Source organism: Pituophis catenifer, unplaced genomic scaffold, assembly GCF_029215685.1.
Source record: "Pituophis catenifer annectens isolate HBS135680 unplaced genomic scaffold, rPitCat1.0.hap2 SCAF_6, whole genome shotgun sequence".
Lineage (NCBI taxonomy): Eukaryota > Metazoa > Chordata > Lepidosauria > Squamata > Colubridae > Pituophis > Pituophis catenifer.
Window position 1 is genome coordinate 14,280,836 of NW_027256886.1, and position 22,449 is coordinate 14,303,284.

The following is a 22,449-nucleotide window of genomic DNA, read 5'->3' on the forward strand; positions in this document are numbered from 1 at the left end:
TCCAAAGTACATTAGTACTAATTTAAGCTGCCATACAACATGGTCAGAATTTAAATGGCATATACCACAGCTGGTTTGAGGAAGAGTTGGGTATTGTTTGATAGCCACTACCTGTGCTGGTTCATGAACGTGTTCAGGCATCACCAGACTTTACTCAATCAGCTTCCTCTAGCAATTAAACTAAATTGATTTTCTTCTTGCCTAGGTTCAGCCCTTTAACCTCCGTCTTCCAAAATGTTTCCACGGTCAAAACAGCCATTGCAATTCATTATTTTATAGCTTACAAGCACTATAAACACTTCATTTATAAGGAAGGGACAAAAAAGCCAGTAGAATTTGGTTTCAACATAGATGCAATGAAACAGGAACACAGGAGACTCCTTATTCTGTTTATCCAACTAGCTACTACTCAGTGGTGGGATTCAAATTTTTTTTTACTACTGGTTCTGTGGGCGTGGCTTGGTAGGCATGGTGTGGCTTGGTGGGCGTGGCAGGGGAAGGATACTGTAAAATCCATTCCCTCCCACTCTAGGGGAAGGTTATTGCAAAATCCCCATTTCCTCCCGATCAGCTGGGACTCGGGACGCAGAGAATAGATGGGGGCGGGGCCAGTCAGAGGTGGTATTTACCAGTTCTCTGAACTACTCAAAATTTCCACTACTGGTTCACCAGAACTGACCAGAACCTGCTGAATACCACATCTGTACTACCTGTTCCAGCCTTCCCCATCCCCAATGCCCTCCAAATATGCCGAGATGCTAGAATTCCCAGATGAAAATTTCTGAGAAATTATAATCCCTACACATCAGCAAGTCCCTAAATTGAGACAAGTAAGTTTACTTTGCCTGGCAAAAGGAACTCCAGTAGACCATTTTTTTTTAATTTAATTGCTCCCTGACCTTTTTCTCTGAATAAGCCAGGAAACAAATACAAGACTTTCTGTATATAAAGAACTCTGTCATAGCAGTACAATACCCCCAATTAACAGGATGATGACTGGTGACTTCCTATGATGAATTTTCTACAGCAGGCATTCACCCTGACAGCAAGCTTATTTCAGAATACTAATATTGGCAACCAGAACAACAAGCCAGCCTTTCGGTAGATTTTTCAAGATGCTTAGAGCTACATGCCAGCATATGCTGATCTCTTGTGTCTGATGTGGCACTAAAAATAAGGCCTGGCAACCAGAACCATTACGTGGGATGAAGAATAATTGCAGGGGAAAAGAAGGAGCCAATCAAAGTAGCCAGTAAGAATAGATGAGGAATAGAATCTGGAAGAAGGACGAAAAGCAGTCAAGGAAGAAATCAGACCCTGCAAAGTTATTTAAGTGAAATGTACAGGTAGTTCTCAATTCACACAGCCATTCATTTCTGACCATATGAAGTTACAATGGCATTGAAAAAAAAGTGATTTATGATCGCCTTTCACACTTACGACCATTGCAGCATCCCCATGATCATGGGATCAAAAGTCGGACGCTGGGCAACTGACTCATATTTATGACGGTTGCAGTGTCCCATGGTCATGTGGTCATCTTTTGTGACCTTTTGACAAGCAGAGTCAAGAGGGAAGTCAGACTCACTTAACAACCCTGCTATACTAACTTAACAACGCCACAATTGTGGCAAGACAGGTTGTAAAATGGGGGAAAACTCACTTAACAACTGTCTTACTTAGCAATGGAAATTTTGGGCTCCATTGTGATTCTACGTCGAGGACTACTCTACTTATAAAAGGAGCATCACCTAATATTTAAAGAACATCGCATATGTTTTCAATTATTTTCTTTTAGCACAAACTGGGAATTGACTGAAATATCACTCCATATCAACTTAAAAAGGTCCACTGAATGTGAGAGGCCTTAGAATGAGTACATCTACCGACAAGCTAAGTTATGAAGCAAGAATGATAAGCAATCACTTTTGAGCTATTTTCACTGTGTAGTCTTAATATACATCAACCCAGAAGATGAAATTCAGTGGAACTTAGTCCCAGGTTGGGGAACATAAAACTGCAGCCTCAAAGAATAAGAATAAATATATCAGGTCTGCTATCTGCGTGGTTTTGACTTAAGAAATGTTTGGTAAAAAGAGTATGGTATAAGAACAGCTGGAGTGACCTGTTTCGTGTTTCTGTAAGTCAGAGAGTTTATGCAAACAATGGTTTCCTCTTTCTTTTGAAAACTTGAAAGTTTTAAGAAAGTCATATTTTAATTTCTGTATGAATTCTTTAATATATACCTATATATAAAATATATATGAAATTATATCTAACATGTTTTCCCCAAAATAAGACCCTGTCTTATATTTTTTTGAACCTTGAAATAATCGCTTGGCCTTATTTTCCGGGAGGTCTTATTATTTTGGGGTGTGTGGAGCAAGATGGGGCTCCTCTTGCCTTCTTACCTGATTTCCAGCTCTGTCTCCCTAACCCTAACCAGAGGAAATGGCGGCAACTGGCTGTACATGCGGTTAAATATTTTTGGGGAGGGATTATTTTCAGGGAGGGATTATTTTTGGGAAGGGATTATTTTGGGGGGCTTATTTTAGTGGATATGCTCAAAAGCCCAATTGGGTTTATTATCAGGGGATGTCTTATTTTCGGGGAAACACGGTATCTATCTATCTATCTATCTATCTATCTATCTATCTATCTATCTATCTCTATATCATCTATCTCTATCTCTATCTATCTATCTATCTATCTATCTATCTATCTATCTATCTATCTATCTATCTATGAAACTCATATATATGCGTGTGCCCCCACACATCTATATATGTTCTATCTATCTATCTATCTATCTATCTATCTATCTATCTATCTATCCATCTATCATCTGCACATGGCGTGAGTTCTATGTATTTCTTTTATTTTTCTCCTTGCTTGTTTCTAGAAATCTGAAACAATAGGAAGAAATACAAAAAAAAAAAGAAAGAAAAGAAAAGAAAAGAAAAGAAAGAAAAAGGAAGGAAGGAGAACCAAAAGTTGCTAACTTTACCATGCAAATCCTGTTCGTTGGTCTTGGGGCTGCTTCTTGCTCTGCGTTCTGCCTTTTTGATGACTGGCATCCCCCCTCCGCTTATGCCTCCGATGCCTCCTGCCCCGTTGGTGGCCCCGTTTTGAGTCTTGAGGGTACCATTGTAGACCGTCGTACACGCTGGATGGCTCTTGTAGATGGCTGGAGGGCTGTTCAAACGGTTCTGCCGATCAATCTGCCTGTCTTTGATTTTTTTGTGCTGCGGTTTGTTGTACTGATCTTCCCTGTTTATGAAACTTGACATTCCATATATGATTTCTGAAATGAAACAAGATAAAGGGCATACAGTTCAGATTCCATGCAAATGCCATCTGCATTTCTTTTCAGGCAGCCCTCGACTTACGACCACAACTGAGCCCAAAATTTCTATTGCTAAGCGAGACACTTGTTAAGTGAGGCTTGCTCCATTTTATAGCCATGGTTGCTAAGGGAATCGCTGGAGTTTTTAAATTAGCAACACAGTTGTTAAGTGAATCTGGCTTTCCCTGTTGACTTTGTTTGTCAGAAGGTAGCAAAAGGTGACCACGTGACTCCAGGACACTGCAACCATTGTAAATGTTGGCAACCTGTTGCAGTGTCCTGGTGTGTCACATGATTGCCATACCTGTGACCTTCCCACCTGGCTTCTGACCAACAAAGTCAGTAGGTGAAGCTGGATTTGCTTAATAACCATCGTAAATGTTGGCAACCTGTTGCAGTGTCCTGGTGTGTCGCACGATCGCTACACTTGTGACCTTCCCACCTGGCCTCTGACCAACGAAGTCAGTGGGTAAAGTTTGATTTGCTTAATAACCACACGATTCCGTTAAAAACTGCAACGAATTGTTCAACAACTGCGACCAAAAAAAAAAAAAAAGAAAGAAAGAGCAGAAACATCCAACAGGACTCACTTAACACCAATGAAAAATATCGATCCCAGGTGTGATTGTAAGTGGAGGACAGCTTGTGCCCGTCCTGTTTCAACAAATCAAGGCAGCGCGGCAAAATACGTAACCTAGATTTGAAAGGTGTAGAGTTGAGTTTACCTTGCTCTCCATAAATGGTAGGCGGAAGGTGATGCTGAGGAAAAAACTGAGGTGGTATATCTCCAGGCCCGGTAACAGGCGGGTAGAAAGCTGTATGAGAGTTATGGATGAAATGAGGATGATGAGTGAGGTATGGTGGTAAGTGGTGCGTTGGAGAAATGGCAGAAGGATAGCTAGCAGGATAGCACTCTGGAGACTGAGGCGTGACAACCACCCTTCGAACGCCCGTACTGTCTTCTAATACCTGCAAAGGAAAGGCAACCGGATGAATAAAATTAGCATATATATATATATTTGCCTGAAATAATAACAGTAATGTGTCATTCTTTTCCTTCCATTCAATAAACAGAAAAGCTTTTTTTTTTTTTTTTAGGGTAAGGAAGATCATCTCTATCTAAGAAAGTCCGATGCCAGAAATTTCCATGATAACAGCTCACTCACGGCAGACATTCAGGCAGCCATCCTAATTATAGCAAGGCATTTTGTAATTGCTTTAACAATGAGAATTTGAACAGAGATCAAAGTAGCACCAGCGTGCAGAAGTTACTTGTCCCTTTAAAAGGACACATTTTGTTTTTGTACAGATTCAAATGCCAACCTAAAGGACTGGGTGAATACCAAACAGGGGGCCTTTTGTTCAATATTATTTGTGGAGTTTGATGATAGATAGAAAAAGCAAGGAGTTCAAAAACTAAGGAAATCAGACCTGTGAGAAACCAAGACTTAACAGCCAAAGTTGATATTATGCCTTTTGTGGTTTATACCATTGTACACAGGAGTGGGATTCTACTGGTTCAGACCGGTTTGAGCGAACTGGTAGCTCCGACGATCAGCTGGGAGTGAACAGGTTCACTCCCACGATCAGGTGGGCCCACCCGCCCCTGCACTTTATTGACCTATATCTTCTCAGCTGATTCGCGCGGCAGAGCGGATTGCCGTGCCTCGGCTGTGTTAATTTCCAGCAGTAATGCGGAAGGTACATTTTTGTAAAACTGTGCATGTGCGCATGCACATGAAGTGCGCAATCACCGAACTGGTTGTTAAACCAGCAGGATCCCACCACCGATTGTATGGAGTATATTTGGTTCAAAATGCAGTGGCCTGCATGGTTTTGTGCAGATCCAGATGTTCATAGGTGTGTCGTCTCTCCTGAGGGAGCTGCAGTGGCTGCAGATCTGCTTCCAGGTACAATTCAAAGTGCTGATTGACACCTTCAAAGCCCTACATGACTTGGGATCCGGTTATCTGAACGTCTTGACCATCTTTTTCTAGTCACAATTACCTGGGGATCTACCTGGGGAGACAGGGAATGTTGTAAATGCCCTCTCCTAAGGAGGTAAATCTTGTCAGAGTTTGTTGCAGCAATCAAATCCAGAAAACAAACACAGGTAACTGATTCAGCAGGATTCATTAACTTCTCTTTATATATAACACATGAAGTAAATATACAATACCAACAGGAGAGAACAGTTTTCAGTTTCAATTCAGCAGACTAGTTTTTTGTTTTGGTTCTCAGCACAGCACTTAGAGCTAAACACAGCTAAGCCATGCCCAGGCTCCTTGCTGTCTCAGCTCCCATTGGCTGACCTTGTTACCATGTCTCTGCCAGTCATGAATACACTGACAAATCTGGTGGGACTCAGAACAAATCTGGTAGGACTTCTCTGTGGTGGCCCCTTCCCTTTGGAACATCATCCCTGAGGAGATTAGATTGGCCTCCACTTTGACATTCCTTCATAAGGCCCTGGAGACCTGGTTTTGCAAACAGGCCTGGGGAATCCAGAGTTCGATGGTGCTCATCTAGTGACTTGTCTGATTAATTGTTGTTACCGATGGGTGGGGGTTATTGTTTTTATTGCATGTATACTGGGTTTTTACCTTTGTAAGCCACTCAGAATCATTGAGAGTGAGTGAGCAGCCATACAAATTCTATTAAAAAAAATAAATTCATTTGGATTGGTTGCTGGTTTTGAAAGCTAAAGGGCAAGAAGAATCTGTCTCTATCATCCATGGATTGCTTCCAAATGTCTGTATTGTCCACAGATTGTTCTCCAAGATGCCAGAGCAGAAGGTTCTGAATCAAGTGATTGAAAGAAAAGTGCATGAGAGAAAGATAATAAAGCTCACTGAGGGTCTATTTATTTTTCTTGACCAAAAGGAGCATCCTGGGTCATCTCCAACGGGTGGTTCTGTGTTGCCTAGAAAGTACTGAGTTGGGGTAATAAGGAGAAGGCAAATAAGCAGCGGTTGATGGTTGGCTTGCTTGCATTTTTTTTTCCCGCTGGAAAATATAAAGGAATTTGGGCCCGTAGAAAAATAAGAGTCATGACTGCTATCCAAAAAACGTTGGGAAGAATAAAATAATTTAGCAGTTGAATTCTACAGTTGGAACAGTTGATGGGACAGTTGCCACTACATCAAGCTTAACCCCCAGAAAGTGCCAAGTTCTAAGATGTCCTTGGCTTTCCATGTTCAGCTGTTCTCCTGAAAATGATGTACTGTAGCTTCAAAGATTCTAGCTTTAGAGGAGCATGCCAAAAGATTCTGTCAAATGGTATATTAATTGTCCTTGGATTAAAGGAAGGTCTCACTTTGATTATTGCCATGGGAATGAGATGCTTCATTCATCTGTCCTTTTGGATCTTTACCCAAGGCTTGATAAAGTGATTGAATCTGCAGTTACTTCAGTCTTAGATAATCTTCTATTTAATTTCAGAGGCCCATCGGTCCAATATTTCTAGCCTATAAAAGTTCCCTCCATAATTTATCCCAAGAGGTTTGGACTATGTTAGAAATAGCCAAAAGAGGGGTGGGGGGGAGGAATGCATGGAAACGTCAGGCAGTTTTTTAAAAAGTCAGTCTTTTAATTATTACTCAACTATATCTCCCATATCTCATTATTTCTAATCCTATTCCAATTATTCCAATTATTCCAAGCCCTGTTCCAATTATTATACACTTAGGGTGGATTTCTTACTGTAAATATATAAATATGAATTTTGTAGATGCTTTTAAGACTTATTAAATAGTGTGCTCTAATTATATTATCTGTTCCCCAAGCTGTTGTGTGTGAGTAAGGAAAGCAATTGGTAATCCAATTCTTTGACAGAAGTTTGAAGTGACATTTACAAAATGTTGGTTATCTGAACAACATACAGTATTTTGACTAAAGTAAGGGATACCTTGGGAGCAATGGATGAATTGCTGTTCCTTTTGAGATTGAATTAAGGAGATGATTGACAAACATTTATTACATATTAACCACTCCATAGGTTAATTTGTAAGTACATTAGCAATACTCAATCATCTGTATCAACAAACTGTCTTCTTTTGTGACATTTCAATTAGTGCTAATAAAGGCATTGATTTTGTTCCCTAATGATAAAAACGGCTTTTCATTTGCTTTCCTGCATGAATACAACTTGACATCCATCTACATGCCATAAAATGTGAAGGACATGTATGGTGAGGCAACAACTATATGAAGGTCAATCAAACTGACACCAAAGAGTATGCAAGGTTTTAAATTCTGCAGAACTCTTTTTCAGATAAAATGCTATATGAAGAAGAGAGTGGAGAAACAGCAAACCTTTTTTTATAAAAATGAGACCAGGCGTTGTATTTGTGGGGTATGAAGTTTAAAATCTATCTCATGATGAAAATGGCGGACTGAATGCATTAGTCGTTAGTAGCATTGTGTTTGCCTTTTGAAACTGCCTGCTAAATTTCCAAATATACCATAAATCAGATCTTCTTCTTGTGCCATATCCGTCATTGGATGTTGGCGATCATGTTGGCAATCCTATTTTTATCAACAGCCACACAAAAAAGTGCTGCTGAGTTTTGTCCAAACCAGTCCCTTAGGTTTTGAAGCCATGATGTTCTTCTTCTGCCTGGACCTCATTTGCCTTCAATCTTTCCCTGGAGGATTAAGTGAAGTATGGCGTATTTTTCTGGGTGTCTCATCACATGTCCAAAATATTCTAACTTTCACTTTTTAATGGTTTTGATGATTTCCCTTGGCTTTCCCAAGTGGAAGTCAGATATTGCTCCCAAAAGCCTGGTAGTGATCACACCGATTGGCAGGTGCAACCTGGAGTCTCATACCAGGATATTTTTAGCACTGACATCTCTGAATTAGGAACAGAGGATTACTGATATATAAAGCACGCTTTATAACTGAGCAATGGTTTTTCTCCAAGGCAAACTGATGTAGACAACAAAATAGCTAACAATGAAGGGCATGAGCGCCATCCATGCTAGAGGAAGAGAAGGGATGGGTGTCTTTGCAAAAGCCTTTGTTTTTCCAAGATTCAGCTGATTCAAGTGATTTGTCTTCAAGCAAATTTGTTATCAGCTAAGGTACACACATTTGTGCTTGCCTCATAATCTGTGCCTAGTTGTGTCAAGCATGATCTGGATTATCCACTGAAGTGAGATTTAGATGTCTCTCGTATATTTTATGTCAAGCAGAGTTCCTTTCTGAGAGCTGTGGTGGTGCAGTGGTTAGAATTCAGTATTGCAGGCTAAATTCTGCCAGCAGTTCGGCAGTTTGATTGTCACTGGCTCATGATTGACTCAGCCTTCCATCCTTCCGAGGTCGGTAAAATTAGGACCCAGATTATTGGGAGTGGGGGGCAATATGCAGACTCTGTAAAACGCTTAGAGAGGGCTGTAAAGCACTGTGAAGCGGTATATAAGTCTAAGTGCTATTGCTATTGCTTTCCAGCTCTTCTATCCTTTCCCCCCCAGTTCTATCCTGATTGGCCTGGAAGGACTCATAATCCCCATCTTCCCCCCTCCATCGCCCTACCCACTTCCCCATCACGTGACCATGAATTTACTTTGAAGGTATTGTCATTTTATTGGTTAGGAATATTTATGGATTCTAATGTTTTTATGCCATAAGTCACCAGAGTCATTTGAAAACCAAACAGGTGGCAAATAAATAAAATAAAATTAGAGTGTTGATTTGAGAGCCAGAATTTTCCAGTGCAGAGATGTCAATAATGTGAACAAATCAAACAGTCATCCAGTCCAAGGCTGAACAGTGTAACAGGTGCCAATCAATTATTTTAGGGTTTCCATCATTATTTGTTATAAAGGGTTTTTTTAAAAAAAAATTAAAACATTTTAAAGGGAAAAAAAATGACCAAATAAGAAGAAAACTGAGATTAAAAAGAATAAAATACCAAATAAAGCAGAAATTTACAAACATCATGAAACTAAGAAAGAAAAAAAAACCTACAAAGTTTTGATAAGAATTTTCAATAGCGCTGTAGTTTGGTTTTGCTCAAAATTGGCTTATAATTTTAAAATGCTTATGTCATTTTAAAATTTCAGGTCATCGTTAAAATTAAATTAGTATACCAGAAACAACACCATATAAAATGTGAAACAAAATATATAGTTGCAGTAATTTCTATCTAGCCAAAAAGGTTTTGTCCTTACCTAATAAATCACTGAAGACTTAAATACTAAGACTTTATGTTTTTTTTTTAAAAAAAAAACCCTTCAAACCAGAAACTCATGCATGGAAAGGTAATCCAAATATAATTTCCATGTTGAGATACCATAAATTCTAGGTCAGTTCTCCTTTTCAAATGCATAGTTATTTCATATGTCAAGACGCAGTTTTGCAATTTGATGTGCCATTCTTTGACAGCTCTAAAGAGTTGTCTTGTGCCATGCCAAAGGTCTGAGTCCTTAAATCCAGTCAAGCTTTGCCAAGTCAATTGTGAGGAACCCATTGCTGAGCTCCAGCAATGTGAGCTTGCCAACGAGGCAGGCAAGACACAACTATTTATTAAGGCAACATTTGTAAACAATCTTTCCAGCCTATCAAATGCTTGGGCTCCTTAAGGGCCTTGCTCCATGTTCTGTCATTAATTCCCCAGGGTGACATAGCAAAGAGAGAGTGTCAGCCAAGAAAAGATGGATCTTTCATTCCATAAAGAAAAGGGGGGAAGCATGTCTAAAGCCAGAGAGGGAATCATCTTCCATTATTTTCCACTGTAAGCAATATTTTTAGAAAAGCCCTCCCCCCTTCCTCTTTTGTTCGTGGTTGGGCTGCTAGGACACAATAAAGAGCAACGAGTCACGTAGCATCACTGGGATTTGACATGGAGGCAAGTAGATCAAAAAGGGCAAATATATCCTTGGGGACAGTGTTAGCGCTGCTTTTCTCTAATTTTTTGTGAATTGGAGAAGGAGAGGACAGATCCTAATGGGGTCTAGACAGATGGCGGAAAGAAAAATAGCAGAGGTGTAAATATGCATGAAGGGATCCAGTGGCTCAGTAGCTAAGACACTGAGCTTGCTGATCAAAAGGTCGGCAGTTCAGCAGTTCGAATCTCTAGCACCGCATTAACAGAGTGAGCTCCCGTTACTTGTCCCAGCTTCTGCCAACCTAGCAGTTCGAAAGCACGTAAAAAATGCAAGTAGAAAAATAGGGACCATCTTTGGTGGAAAGGTAACAGCGTTCCGTGTGTCTTTGGAGTTTAGTCATGCCAGCCACATGACCATGGAGACGTCCTCGGACAGCGCTGGCTCTTTGGCTTTGAAATGGAGATGAGCATCACCCCCTAGAGTCGGGAATGACTAGCACTTATGTGTGAGGGGAATCTTTACCTTTTTAAAAATACGCATGGATGCCGTTATCAGATTTACATCCATCCTTTTGTTCTAGAACTCAAGCAAGCTTATGTATATTTCTTGTGCCTAGTTTCTATCATCCTGTGAGCCAGTCAAAAGAGATTGTCTGGTGCAAAGTCACCCAACAGGATTTCGTGGCTGATAGGTTATACCCTGGGTCAACACACTTACTTAAATCCAAATGTCTTGAGGTTATCGTGTGAATAATTTGGGGGAATGTTGCAGTTTGGGTTTGTTGTAAAGTCTATCTAACTGTAGTATCTAATAATATAGATTTGCAACAATAGCAATAGCACTTAGACTTATATACTGCTTCACAGTGCTTTACAGCCCTCTTTAAGTGGTTTACAAAATCAGCATGTTGTCCCCAACAATTTAGGTCATCATTTTACCAACTTTGAAAGGATGGAAGGCTGAGTCAACCTTGAGCCAGTGACAATTGAACTCCCAATGGCAGGCAGCTGGTAGACAGCAGAAGTAGCCTGCAAAACAGCATTCTAACCACTGCAGCTCCTTCTGCTCCTTGCTCACAGTCCTCTCTGGACCAACTCTGGAGGAAAGAGATTGCATCTTGGAGTGTCCATCAAGGAAAGTGGTTCTTTTCCTTCCTATGAGGATGGTTTGTATAGGATACAGGTTGGGAGGGAGAGGTTGCTTCCTAGGCTCCTCTTTTTTGGAGTGACAAAGGGGACAATTCTCTCCCCCTCCCTTCAACACCTACTCCAAGCTGCTGGGATCAATCATTTACCATTTTGAGCAGTGTATTATTTATTACTGTATCTTTTGACCTCAGGCTGGTCAATTGATATTGTCAAGGTTCTATCCCAGGGTTCCCCAAACTTGGCAGCTTTAAGACTTGTGGACTTCAACTCCCAAAATTCTGGGAATTGAAGTCCTCAAATCCTAAAGCTGCTAAGTTTGAAGACCTCTGTTCTATTCCAATTCCTGGACGAAGAGCCATCTCAAACTCTATTCTACAACAGTCAGAATAGAACACTGGGCTCCAGCAACTCACAAAGGACACACGGGTTGCGTTCCACAATGAACTCAGCATGGTTGTGCATTAACCTATTTTCTGCAGCTGGATAATACATCAAACCATAAACTATCCAAAAACAGTGGCTTCATAGAATGCAAGTCAGGAAAAAAAGTAACAATGGTTAACACATTCCCAAATTTAGAAAGTTTTATGTATGCAACTGGTAGATTTCTACCTGGCCCAGTTAAGTATATTATTAAACACTCTGGCAAACAAACAGATGAAGAACTAATCAAGTCCTCCTGCATGTTCCACACCAACAAATGATAATCTCTTTTTCTGCTGATCATTTTTATGCAGCGTATATAATAAATGCAACATTTTAATCTGGATTTGCAATCAACGGACAGTCGAGACAATGTTCAAGCACATTCCATCACAGTCTGAAAGCTGGCATAATAAAATGGAAAAAAAATAAGTTAATGGCTTTTGTTTAACAGGTTATTTCTCCATGGGGATATCTGTTTTCAGCTCGATCTTTGAGATGTAGGCTTTTGAGGACTGAGCAAATTGAAGTCAAAATATGTTTTTCTTCACAAATTGGAATGTTCTTATTTCCTTTACATTCATATCTTCCCGGGGGCCAAAACAAACACGAGGCAAATTAAAGAATCACTCAATAATCCCATTAATTACCTACATCACTGAAGCTAGGCAAGAGCAAACAAGGGAAATACAACTATTATAACATCACCATCAACAAACAACAACAGGAAACTTAACCAAGTGGCTACTGCGTGCTTCAAGCTGTTGTTTGGTATGAAGTTATTTGCAAAGCAGAACATTCATTTACCACATGGTGAGAAATAGATTTTGATTCAAGAGAGGGTGGTGGGTGGGGGGAGATAATATACAGCTTTTTCTTTTTACTATGCAACCAGCTGTTTTATTTAAATGGGGAAAAAAAAGAGTTTTCACAACACTTGCTTTGCATGGGACTTGAGAACAATGATAAGCAATTGATTCCCAGGCAAACTGGGAGCCCTTAAGCAACACAACTGCAGAAGGAGCTGCTTTATACAAGATCAGACGTTTTCCTCTATCTGGCCCAGGGTTGAATCTAGCTACTCTCAAATTTTCGCCATCATATGCTATTTCTTTCTTTTAATTAGAGACTGCTAATGTAGTTCAATTGCAGCATTGAACCAATCCTGGTTGATATTGAAAAATTAAGCATAATGTTTGGCACTGGATGGGAGACTATCACAAATCCCACAAGCAGAGACTAAATTTGGACATCTGGGGAAAAAAGCTTCCTAGAAGAACGTAATGGTAAACCAAGTCCATCTATTGGCCAAGAAAATCTTACGGACATATCCGTGAAGGTACCAGAAGTTGAGTTTGACTTGATTTAACTTCATTCTTACATAATTTTACTCCAATTCAAGATCTTACTCAGATCTTCACAACCTTTTTAATAATATCAGTTTTCAGAAATTATTGATTTATATCCTTATAGTACAAAGTCACTTTTCGTGAGATGGGCGGTCATACAAATTTGATAGATAAATAAATAAGCAAATAAATAAATTCAAGTGCTGGTTACCACCTATAAAGTCTTTCATGGTACACAGCCAGGTCATTTGAGGGACTTTCTTCCTTTCCTTATTTCTATCTGCCCAAAAGGTTCTGTTAGGGTGGGCATGATCCAGCAGCCACCAGCCTTTTGGGCATCAGGGACCAGTTCCCTGGAGAGAGGTTTTTCCGTGGACTGGAGTGGGCATGATTTTTTGTGCTGCCTGCATCCCGTGGATGGGGCTTTGCTTATTTGGGCGGACCAGTTTCTGGTATGCCGTGGACTGGTGCCAGTTAATCGACTGGGGGATTGGGAACCACTGATTTAAACAATGTCATCTTGTGGGTCACAGAAGGCATGTCTTGTCCTTGTGCCTGTCTAATGAAACAACATCCACCCCTTCAAATTCAGATCCACTTCATTCTCTCTGTCTTTCTGAAAACCTGTTTTCTCCTAAGCATTAAATCAAGGGATGCTGTGCCCCTCTTGATGATCTCGGACTGTTTTATGCCCTCTGAAGTTGCCTCTGGTGCTATATGTTTTTGCTATATTGTTACATCTTTTTTTTATTAGTATGCATTGTTTTCAATCATGTACATCCCCTTGAGTTAGTGTTGAATGGAAAACTCTATACATCTTGATTGATTGATTAAATAAATAAATGCCCTAATAAAGTATAATTTAAAATAAGGTATCAAAAATGAATGTTAAATATGGTAATATTATCATAACAGAATTATGAAGTAGGCTAGTTCAAGAGATAGACATGGCAAGGATTCTAGGAATCCACTTTATTATAGTAAGGTAGAGTATCAGAATTTTGAAAACCTGACTAAGTTGCTCATTGTTCCACAATATACCTAAAATAAAATAAAATGAAATAAAAAATCAAGGTGAGATAGCTTTGAATTTCTTTCTTATGCTCTTTCTCAGAATCTGTTCTGCAAGTCCCTCCTTAATGGCCCTTCCATTCTTTTCTTGTCCCCAAGGTCAGTTCTACATTCCTTTCCAAGTTCAGCATCAGTGACAGGACCAAAACTATCTCATCCTGGAGCACTTAAAAGAAAATAAACTGACAGGGCCTACCAGATGGAAATGGGAGAGTCTCTTTAAGATAGGCAGAGCTCTGGATAACTTCCCAGATTAACAAATACCTGGTCAGTTGCTGGAAATTAGCGATGCTATTAAGAAAAAAATTCAGCTCCTTCTGATCTATATGCTGAAATGTGTGGAAATCAGTCACAGAAGGTATTTGATTCTTCGACCAAGACAGAAAGGAAAAACAATAAATGAAATCCTTATCCATTTTTTGCAATGGAAACGCATTAGATGGAAGTGGAAAAAGCGGTCGATACTCAACTCAAGAGATGACATAATAAACATCTCAACTGACAAGGGTAAAAAAAAAAAGAACTGTCACAATAAAAGAAGCCAAAATAGAATTACTAGAAATGCCTGGCTTATAAACCAGTCTCAAAATTATCTCCCTTATGGCCTGAAAAAAATAAAAAATAAAATAAAGCAATGAACTGCAATGTCACAGTGAGTAAGAATTCTTTCCCTATAGCTCATAGTAATTTAGGTACAGGGCAAAGAGTTACTGCTGAGAATGAAATCTACTGTTTTTTAGATTTAACTAGTCATTGTCCACATACGTTCACATCATGCCTTTGAAGCCAGCCTTGAAAGCTTGATATTTGTCTGTTTCTCTTTAAACGAAAAGGAGAGAAATTGCAGAAATGCCATTACAGAATTGGTGAAGATCACACAACCCAGCCATGCTACATTCTCCTGCTGAAGAAAGCATACCTGTGATATATAACCTGGAGGCACATGTATGGGAGGAATAGATCCATTGGGGGACATCATGGGTACCTCTGCAGGTCCTGTAGGACAGGGAAAACAAAAAAGAAAAAGAAAATTAAACAATGGAGACACAATTAATGCTCAATATAATGCACTGTGCTGAAAATTTCCAAGATAATTTGATTTTGTTCTGTGTTTTGGGGTTTACATAGAAGTCACATTTTATGCATACTTTCCTGATTGTGAGAATCTACCTTGAGTGGTTTTGCATTCATTGCGTACTAGAATCTTCTGGCTTTGGGTTAGATAATAAATACTAACAAATGACAAACAAATGATAGCTAGACAAACTTGGGCTGCCTCTATCCTTGTAATGGTACTGTTCAGGGGTGAAATCCAGCAGGTTCTGGCAAGTTCTGGAGAACCACTAGCGGAAATTTTGAGTAGTTCGGAGAACTGGCAAATACCACCTCTGGCTGGCCCCAAGAGTGGGGAGGGAATGGGGATTTTGCAATATCCTTCCCCTGGAGTGGGGTGGGAATGGAGATTTTGCAGTATCCTCCCCCTGCCACATCCACCAAGCCACACCAATAAGCCACGCCCACAGAATCGGTAGTAAAAACAATTGGATTTCACCACTGGTATTGTTGATGTTGAAGCAACCACTAGTTCTAATGTGCTCTGGCTTCCTTTTGTATTTACACCTCGTGCAAACAATACTTTCCTTCTCACACACCTCGATGATAGTTATGAGCACGCACAGTTATTTCTAAAGTAATGTGAAAGAAACTAATACACAAACAGCAGCCATATCTTTCCAGGTGCATCTAAAGAATGTTTCTGTTAAGAGTGTGCAGTAAGCTTTTCGACATTCATAGTTACAATTGAACTCCTATGTCAACTTTGAGCTATTTGATTTATCATGTTTATACCCAGATCTGATTCCCAAAGCTTGAGCATCAAACATGGGTACATCCTGGTTTACATTTGGAGTAACAACATGAGGCTGAAAGAATCCTACTGACTTTCATGACTGATACGTCTTCATCCAACAATAGTAGCTCTTGTTAGTGTATATCTCAAAATCTAAACTGCACCAGAAAGCCTCTGTTGTTGATTGATGCTTTACAATGGTAATAAAAAATGTAGGTGTTAGTACATACTACAAAATAATTCTGGAGAATTACATTCACAGGGAGCTATTCAGATGTAATGATGACATTCAAGGAAGCGTCTATATAACAACTTAAATATTTGAATGGTTCAATATGTCAGAATTATGGCCTTTCAGAAATATGCTCAGATATGCTAAAGATACCTGTTTGATGAGAGCTAGAGAAGAAGACTTAAGGGAACTCTTGCCGAAGCTCAAAGAACAGATAATGTCAACAGGCAATGACAGCCCAGTGGGAAGTAAGCAAACAGGAAGGTGACATTGTATCAAACTCCTTTTTCTATCATCACAAAAAGTCACAGGGATGGTTTTCATAGCCATGAAATAAATGGATGTCTACTATTTGACTATGGTAGATCTAGACCAGAGGTCTTTAAACTTAAGACTTGTAGACTTTAAGTCCCAGAATTTCCCACCCAGCATGGCTAACTGAGGAATTTTAGGAGCTGAAGTTGACAAGTCTTAAAGTTGCCAAGTTTGGAGACTTCTGATCTAAAAAAAAATATTAAACTGCGGAGACAGAATACTGAAAATTTAAGTACATGTCGTCAAAGCAGTATTTATTCCAAGTGTAATAGATCTCTGGGTAATCAGCAAAACTGAACAATGAAAAATTGATTCCTCCTAATTGTGGTACAATACTAGAGAAAATTGTTGAGGGATTTTGGAGTGCAAGAACAAACCTCCCTACACTGCCTACAGTCACCTTGAGTGTATAAATAGTCTAAATAAATAAATCTGTCCTAAATGAAATAAAAGCAGATCGCTCACCAGAAACATCATTAATGAAATTAAAACTTGGATGTTTTACACACATAATAGAAAGGCATTGGAGAAGACCTTGAAGTTTGGAAAAAGGAAGGCAATTGAGAAAGAATGACATAAAACAAGACGTCTAGTTACTGTCACTGATGACATAGCTGTATGTTTACAAGAACTCAAGGGAATTATTATTGATGCTGAAAAGTGATATTCATTGGGTTACAAAGAGTCAGAAGCAACTGAAAGATAGAACAATTGAGAGAGGAAAACTCAGTCAATTCACAGTGTACAAGATACAAGCTAGAGCAGGGGTGTCAAACTCAAGGCCCGGGGGCCAAATCTGGCTCATGGGGTGCTTAGATCTTGCCTGTGGGACCACCCTGGAAACAGCAAAGGACCGGCCTGTGGTGCGTCTGCCAGTGAAAATGGAGCTTGGGAGGGCAGCGGGTTTTCACTGGCACAGGGTTGCAGGAGGCCGTCACAGCCAAAAACGGAGCTCGGGAGCCCATTTTTGCTGGCAGAGCGCTCAGGCCACCACAGGCGCTCCCGACATGAGTGACATCAAGCTGGCCACACCCACCCTGGCCACACCCACCCTGGCCATGCCCACCCTGGCCCCCCAAGGTCAAACACAACCCTGATGCGGCCCTCAATGAAATTGAGTTTGACACCCCTGAGCTAGAGATTTCCAATTCAAAATTTGGTCTTGTTGCTACAGTATTTATGGTATACTAACTCTTGATCCTATATAGAGATTCAGCTATTTGCACAAACATTCATAAAGATCTGCATGCCTCGTTTAAGTTGTATAAATAACATAGTAAACCACATAATGTGAATATTGTCCTGGAGTAGAAGAAACAGTTGCAACTTAGTTTTGAAATATTTGAAACTACTCTCTGAAAAATGTGAGTGTTACAAACAAACCGAATTGCCACTCATATGGATGCAGTGTTTGGCATCTGCATCTAGAGAAAACTTTTTCTTTATGACTGTTGAATCAAGGCTCCCAGTTGCATTCAGTTTTATATATGTGAAGAACTATCTCAGGAACATATGAAAATCACAAAACTCATTACCTCAGCACTTCAGATTAACCAAAGAATGTGGTTATATAAGCAAGAGACTTAAAAGTTTCCACTCAAAACTCCAGCCTTGGATGTGAAAAAATCATTTCTGGAGGATCAAATGTAAATATAGTAATGCATGTAACATAGGGATTAGAACCCTGAATTTATGGGAAATAAAAACCACAGACAGAGTTTAAAAGTAAACTTCCTCAAACTGGTAAACTCCAGTGATCTTGGAATCCTAATTCCTAGAATTCTTTTCTGGGAATTGTACTCCCAAAGCATCTAGAGGAAAATCTATCAGGCAGAGACTTTGCTTAGAAGAGAAAAGGCCAATTAGTTCCTCTGGAACAGGGGTGTCAAACTCAATTTCATTGAGGGCCGCATCAGGGTTGTGCTTGACCTTGTGGGGGCAGGGTGTGTGTGGGCAGCTCAATGTCACTCGTGTCGGGGCATCTGTGGTGGCCTGAGTGCTCTGCCAGTGAAAATGGAGCTAGGCACAGCCCTATCAAGCTCTGTTTTTGCTGGCAGAGGGTTGGAGGCCGTTGCAGCCGAAAATGGAGCTCGGGAGGGCCACATGCAGTCCTCCCGACCTCCATTTTTGATGACAGAGGTACCACCAGCCCAGGGGTGGGTTTTACTTACCTTTACTATTGTGCCTGCATGTGTGCTTTTCTGCGCATGCACGGATCACTTCTGATGACGTCCGGGTCAGTGGGCGGAGCCCTCCGCTGGTTTTACTACCTGTTCTATAGAACCGGTCTGAACCCAGGGCAACCCACCACTGCACCAGCCGGTCCTTCACTGTTTCCAAGGCAGCCCCACTGGCCAGATCTAAGCATTTGGTCTGCAGGCCTTGAGTTTGACACCCCTGCTCTAGAAGGACTAGGGGTGACATGATAGCAGTGTTTCGATATCTCAGGGGTTTTCTACTTTTAGGTCAAAGCAGGTGCCAACCACTTTTACATTCAAATTCCCTTGACTTGTTCTAGCCTTCTCTCTCCCTCCCTCCCTCTCTCTCCCTCTCTCTCTCTCTCTCTGTGTGATCATCATATGTGCACTTCATAAGTAGTCTCTGAACCTCAGGTGTGACCGTCAGTCTGTTAATATCATTTTGATAAAGAATTTAGAAAATGCTGGAAGAGGGGATGATTTATTACTATAGCATGTTTTCACTGTCTTGACATCAATGCTGCAAAAATGATTTCCACATACATTTCATTTCTCATTCTTTGTTACCGTCATCCAAACTACTTCAACTGGTAACTCTATTTGAAGCCTGAAACTTTCTCCTGCCTGCAGCAATTCCTTGGTTCTTTTAAAAGACTAATATTGGTGTGCATAAATGAATGCTAAACCCACACAAAAGACATTGCAATCATACAGCTAGAACAAATCCACTTTTTAAAATCCCTGCTTTCCCTCAGCCAATGTTTCTCAACCTTACCAACTTTTAAGATGTATGTGGACTTCAAGTCCCAGAATTCCCCAGGCAGACATTATGATATCCTTAATAGATGACTATTCTACCCCTGTTTATATACCTCTAGAGAAGAGAAACTATCATATTCCAAAGCAATTTGTTTCACTCTTGTTGTAAGTTAAGGGCTACCTGTATTAGGTTTGCCTCCTGATATGAGGGTATTTTTTGAATGGTTACACCATGGAAGAGCATTTAATAACAAGGGCATATCTCTAAAATTCCAAATATTCCCAGTAGTCCAAAATGTTGGAGATTATTAGAATGAAATATCATATCATTTACAGATAGAAGACAATTTTGAAATATATAGCTGGCCAGTGCAATCTGAATCTATGCAAATTCCTTCCAGGAGCCTACAGAAAGGTGTAGGAAATAACTCTTCCACTCTAATTGAAGAATTGCTGCTTTCACCCAAAGTCACTGATCCATGAGGATTCATTTATTCATAATGGTGCCCAAGCAGGTATCAATTTGTCCCCCACATGAAAGGATTTGACCTCGTTAACCCCTGACCACTAATATTGGCTTAGTTCGCATAACACGTCTAAACTGGTAATATATTATTCCATTTTTTGTCTGCACACAATATCTAGAACTATAAACGAACCCAACAAGCTTGGTTCTATTGGACCTTACCTGATCAGATTAACTAAGCATCGTATGTACACATATACACCTCCTCCTACACTCCTCCAAGCAATCATCCCATAATCCCTTGCGGAGTGGAGTCTGTGCAACTGAATGGAGCTGAGTGTTTACTGGCCGGATGCCCTTCCTGTCCCCAATGTGAAGCTTTGTTCAGCAGATATATTCTCATTGTGCCTAGAGAGAGAAATATCTGTCTCTACCTAGGATTGAACTCACAGTCTCCTGATTGTGAGGCAAGAGCTCCACCTCTAGGCCACTGCACCATTCACATTCCTCCAAGCAATGACCAGATTAATTTAGTATTTTGTCTTAAAACACAATTTTCCTAAAGAATGGTCTTCACTATGGCAATCTTGTACCCTAGTCACCCTGGCCTACTTGAAAAGAATGAATGGTACTATAATATACAAAAAGCTATTGGGTTCTAAATACTAAAGAAACAAAACAAGAAGCCAATTATTTCTGTGACTTATTAGCTGGCACACTAATTACTTTGCCTAATTGAGTGAATGGATTTAAATCCACCAGCACAACCATGTCCTTCAAGTTTGCATCACTTTCCAGAAATAATCACAATTCCACTATGATGGAAGTGGTCATATATCCTATGACTATCTTCCTTTTTTTTTTTTTTGTCTCCAGAATGAAGTCATGTCTTATTTCAGGAAATTCTGTCTGATTAATCACCCTCTCATTTTTAATTCCCAACTCCTTTTAAAAAAAAAAAATACTGCAACAGTATTTTATTTTCTATTTGGCACAGATGGCAATATTTGCTTGCTCATGTATCATTTTAACATGGTCATTAACTAATTCATTTATATTCTTTACTAGTACTAGTACTGAGTACTGTGCAGGAAACATCTAGGAAGAGTTAATCATTGATACTGCCTCGTGTCGTTTTGGTTTTCATTGTTATTCTAGTCTAGCCTTCCTTAACCAAATAGGCTCTAGATTTCTTGAGCCCATTATCCCCAGCCAACATGGTCAGTGGTGGGATTCCAGTAATTTAACAATTGGTTCTCTGCCTTAATGATTTCTTCCAATAACCAGTTTGCCAAACTGCTCAGAAAGTTAACATCCGGTTCTCCCGAAGTAGTGCGAACTGGCTGAATCCCACCGCGGAACATAGTCAATGGATGCTCCTTTGTAGGTTTCTTCTTCCCCTGAAAAATTCTACTGAAGTTTCTTTTTACATGAAAATTTGAATGCCTCCTAGTGTTATGTTTACATTTTGAAATATATACTGTACTGTTATACTTAAGTTCATTTTTTTTTCAGTATAAAATTCAGTTAAGGAAGCCTATGGGTTTCTTTTTATGTTTTTTGTCAGTTTTTTTTTTTTGTCATTAAAAAGAACAGCATTTTATGGTATGGAACACAGCCAAGTACCCATTGCAGAGAATTTACCCTTCACAACCATAATAAGAATTTTCGACTACTTCTTCCATGTGTCAAGTGTTGGCTTTAAAACTAAGCTCATGATCAACTTAACTTTCACAGAGTTCTTAAAGTAAAGCTCCAAAGTCTACACAAATCAAGTAGAACAGTCAAACAAGATGTAATGTTCAATTCCATTGCATTTGATATGGACGCCCACTTCTGGATGGTTTACACAATACAAAAACCTATTTAAACAGTTAAATATAATATAGAATATGGCAGGGGTCTCCAAACTTGGCAACTTTAAGATTTGTGGACTTCAGCTCCTAGAATTCCTCAGCCAGCAAAGTTCACTGAGGAATTCTGGGAGTTGAAGTCCACAAGTCTTAAAGTTGTTAAGTTTGGAGACCCCTGGAATATGGGATTTTCTACATGGCCTACTTTAAATAACCTAAGTAACATCCAGTTCAATTAAGTTGCTTCAAGAAAATTGTTTAGGAGGAGTTCTTAGTTTTAAATCATGCTAACAGAATAACAGAGTTGGAAGGGACCTTGGAGGTCTTCTAGTCCAACATCCTGCTCAGGCAGGAAACCCTATACCCATTTCAAAGAAATGGTGATCCAATCTCGTCTTAAAAACCTCCAGTGTTGAAACTACCCATGACTTCTGGAGGCAAGTTGTTCCGCTGATTAATTGTTCTAACTGTCAGGAAATTTCTCCTTAGTTCTAAGTTGCTTCTCTCCTTGATGAGTTTCCATCAATTTCTTCTAGTTCTGCCTTCAGGTGTTTGAAGAATAGCTTGACCTTCTCCTTCTTTGTGGCAGTCCCTTAGATATTGGACT

At 39.8% G+C, this 22,449-nt stretch overlaps 1 protein-coding gene across 1 annotated transcript in view; it reads right to left on the reverse strand.

Annotated features, from left to right (window-relative positions):
• FNDC3B (fibronectin type III domain containing 3B) overlaps window positions 1-22,449 on the reverse strand; it is a 313,226-nt gene that overhangs the window by 120,336 nt on the left and 170,441 nt on the right. The window contains exons 4-6 of the mRNA XM_070946542.1: window positions 15,090-15,166; window positions 4,072-4,315; window positions 3,008-3,304 (exon numbers count right to left, since the gene is read on the reverse strand). Of these exons, the coding sequence (XP_070802643.1) occupies window positions 3,008-3,304; window positions 4,072-4,315; window positions 15,090-15,166 (618 nt within the window). The remainder of the gene's footprint in view (window positions 1-3,007; window positions 3,305-4,071; window positions 4,316-15,089; window positions 15,167-22,449) is intronic.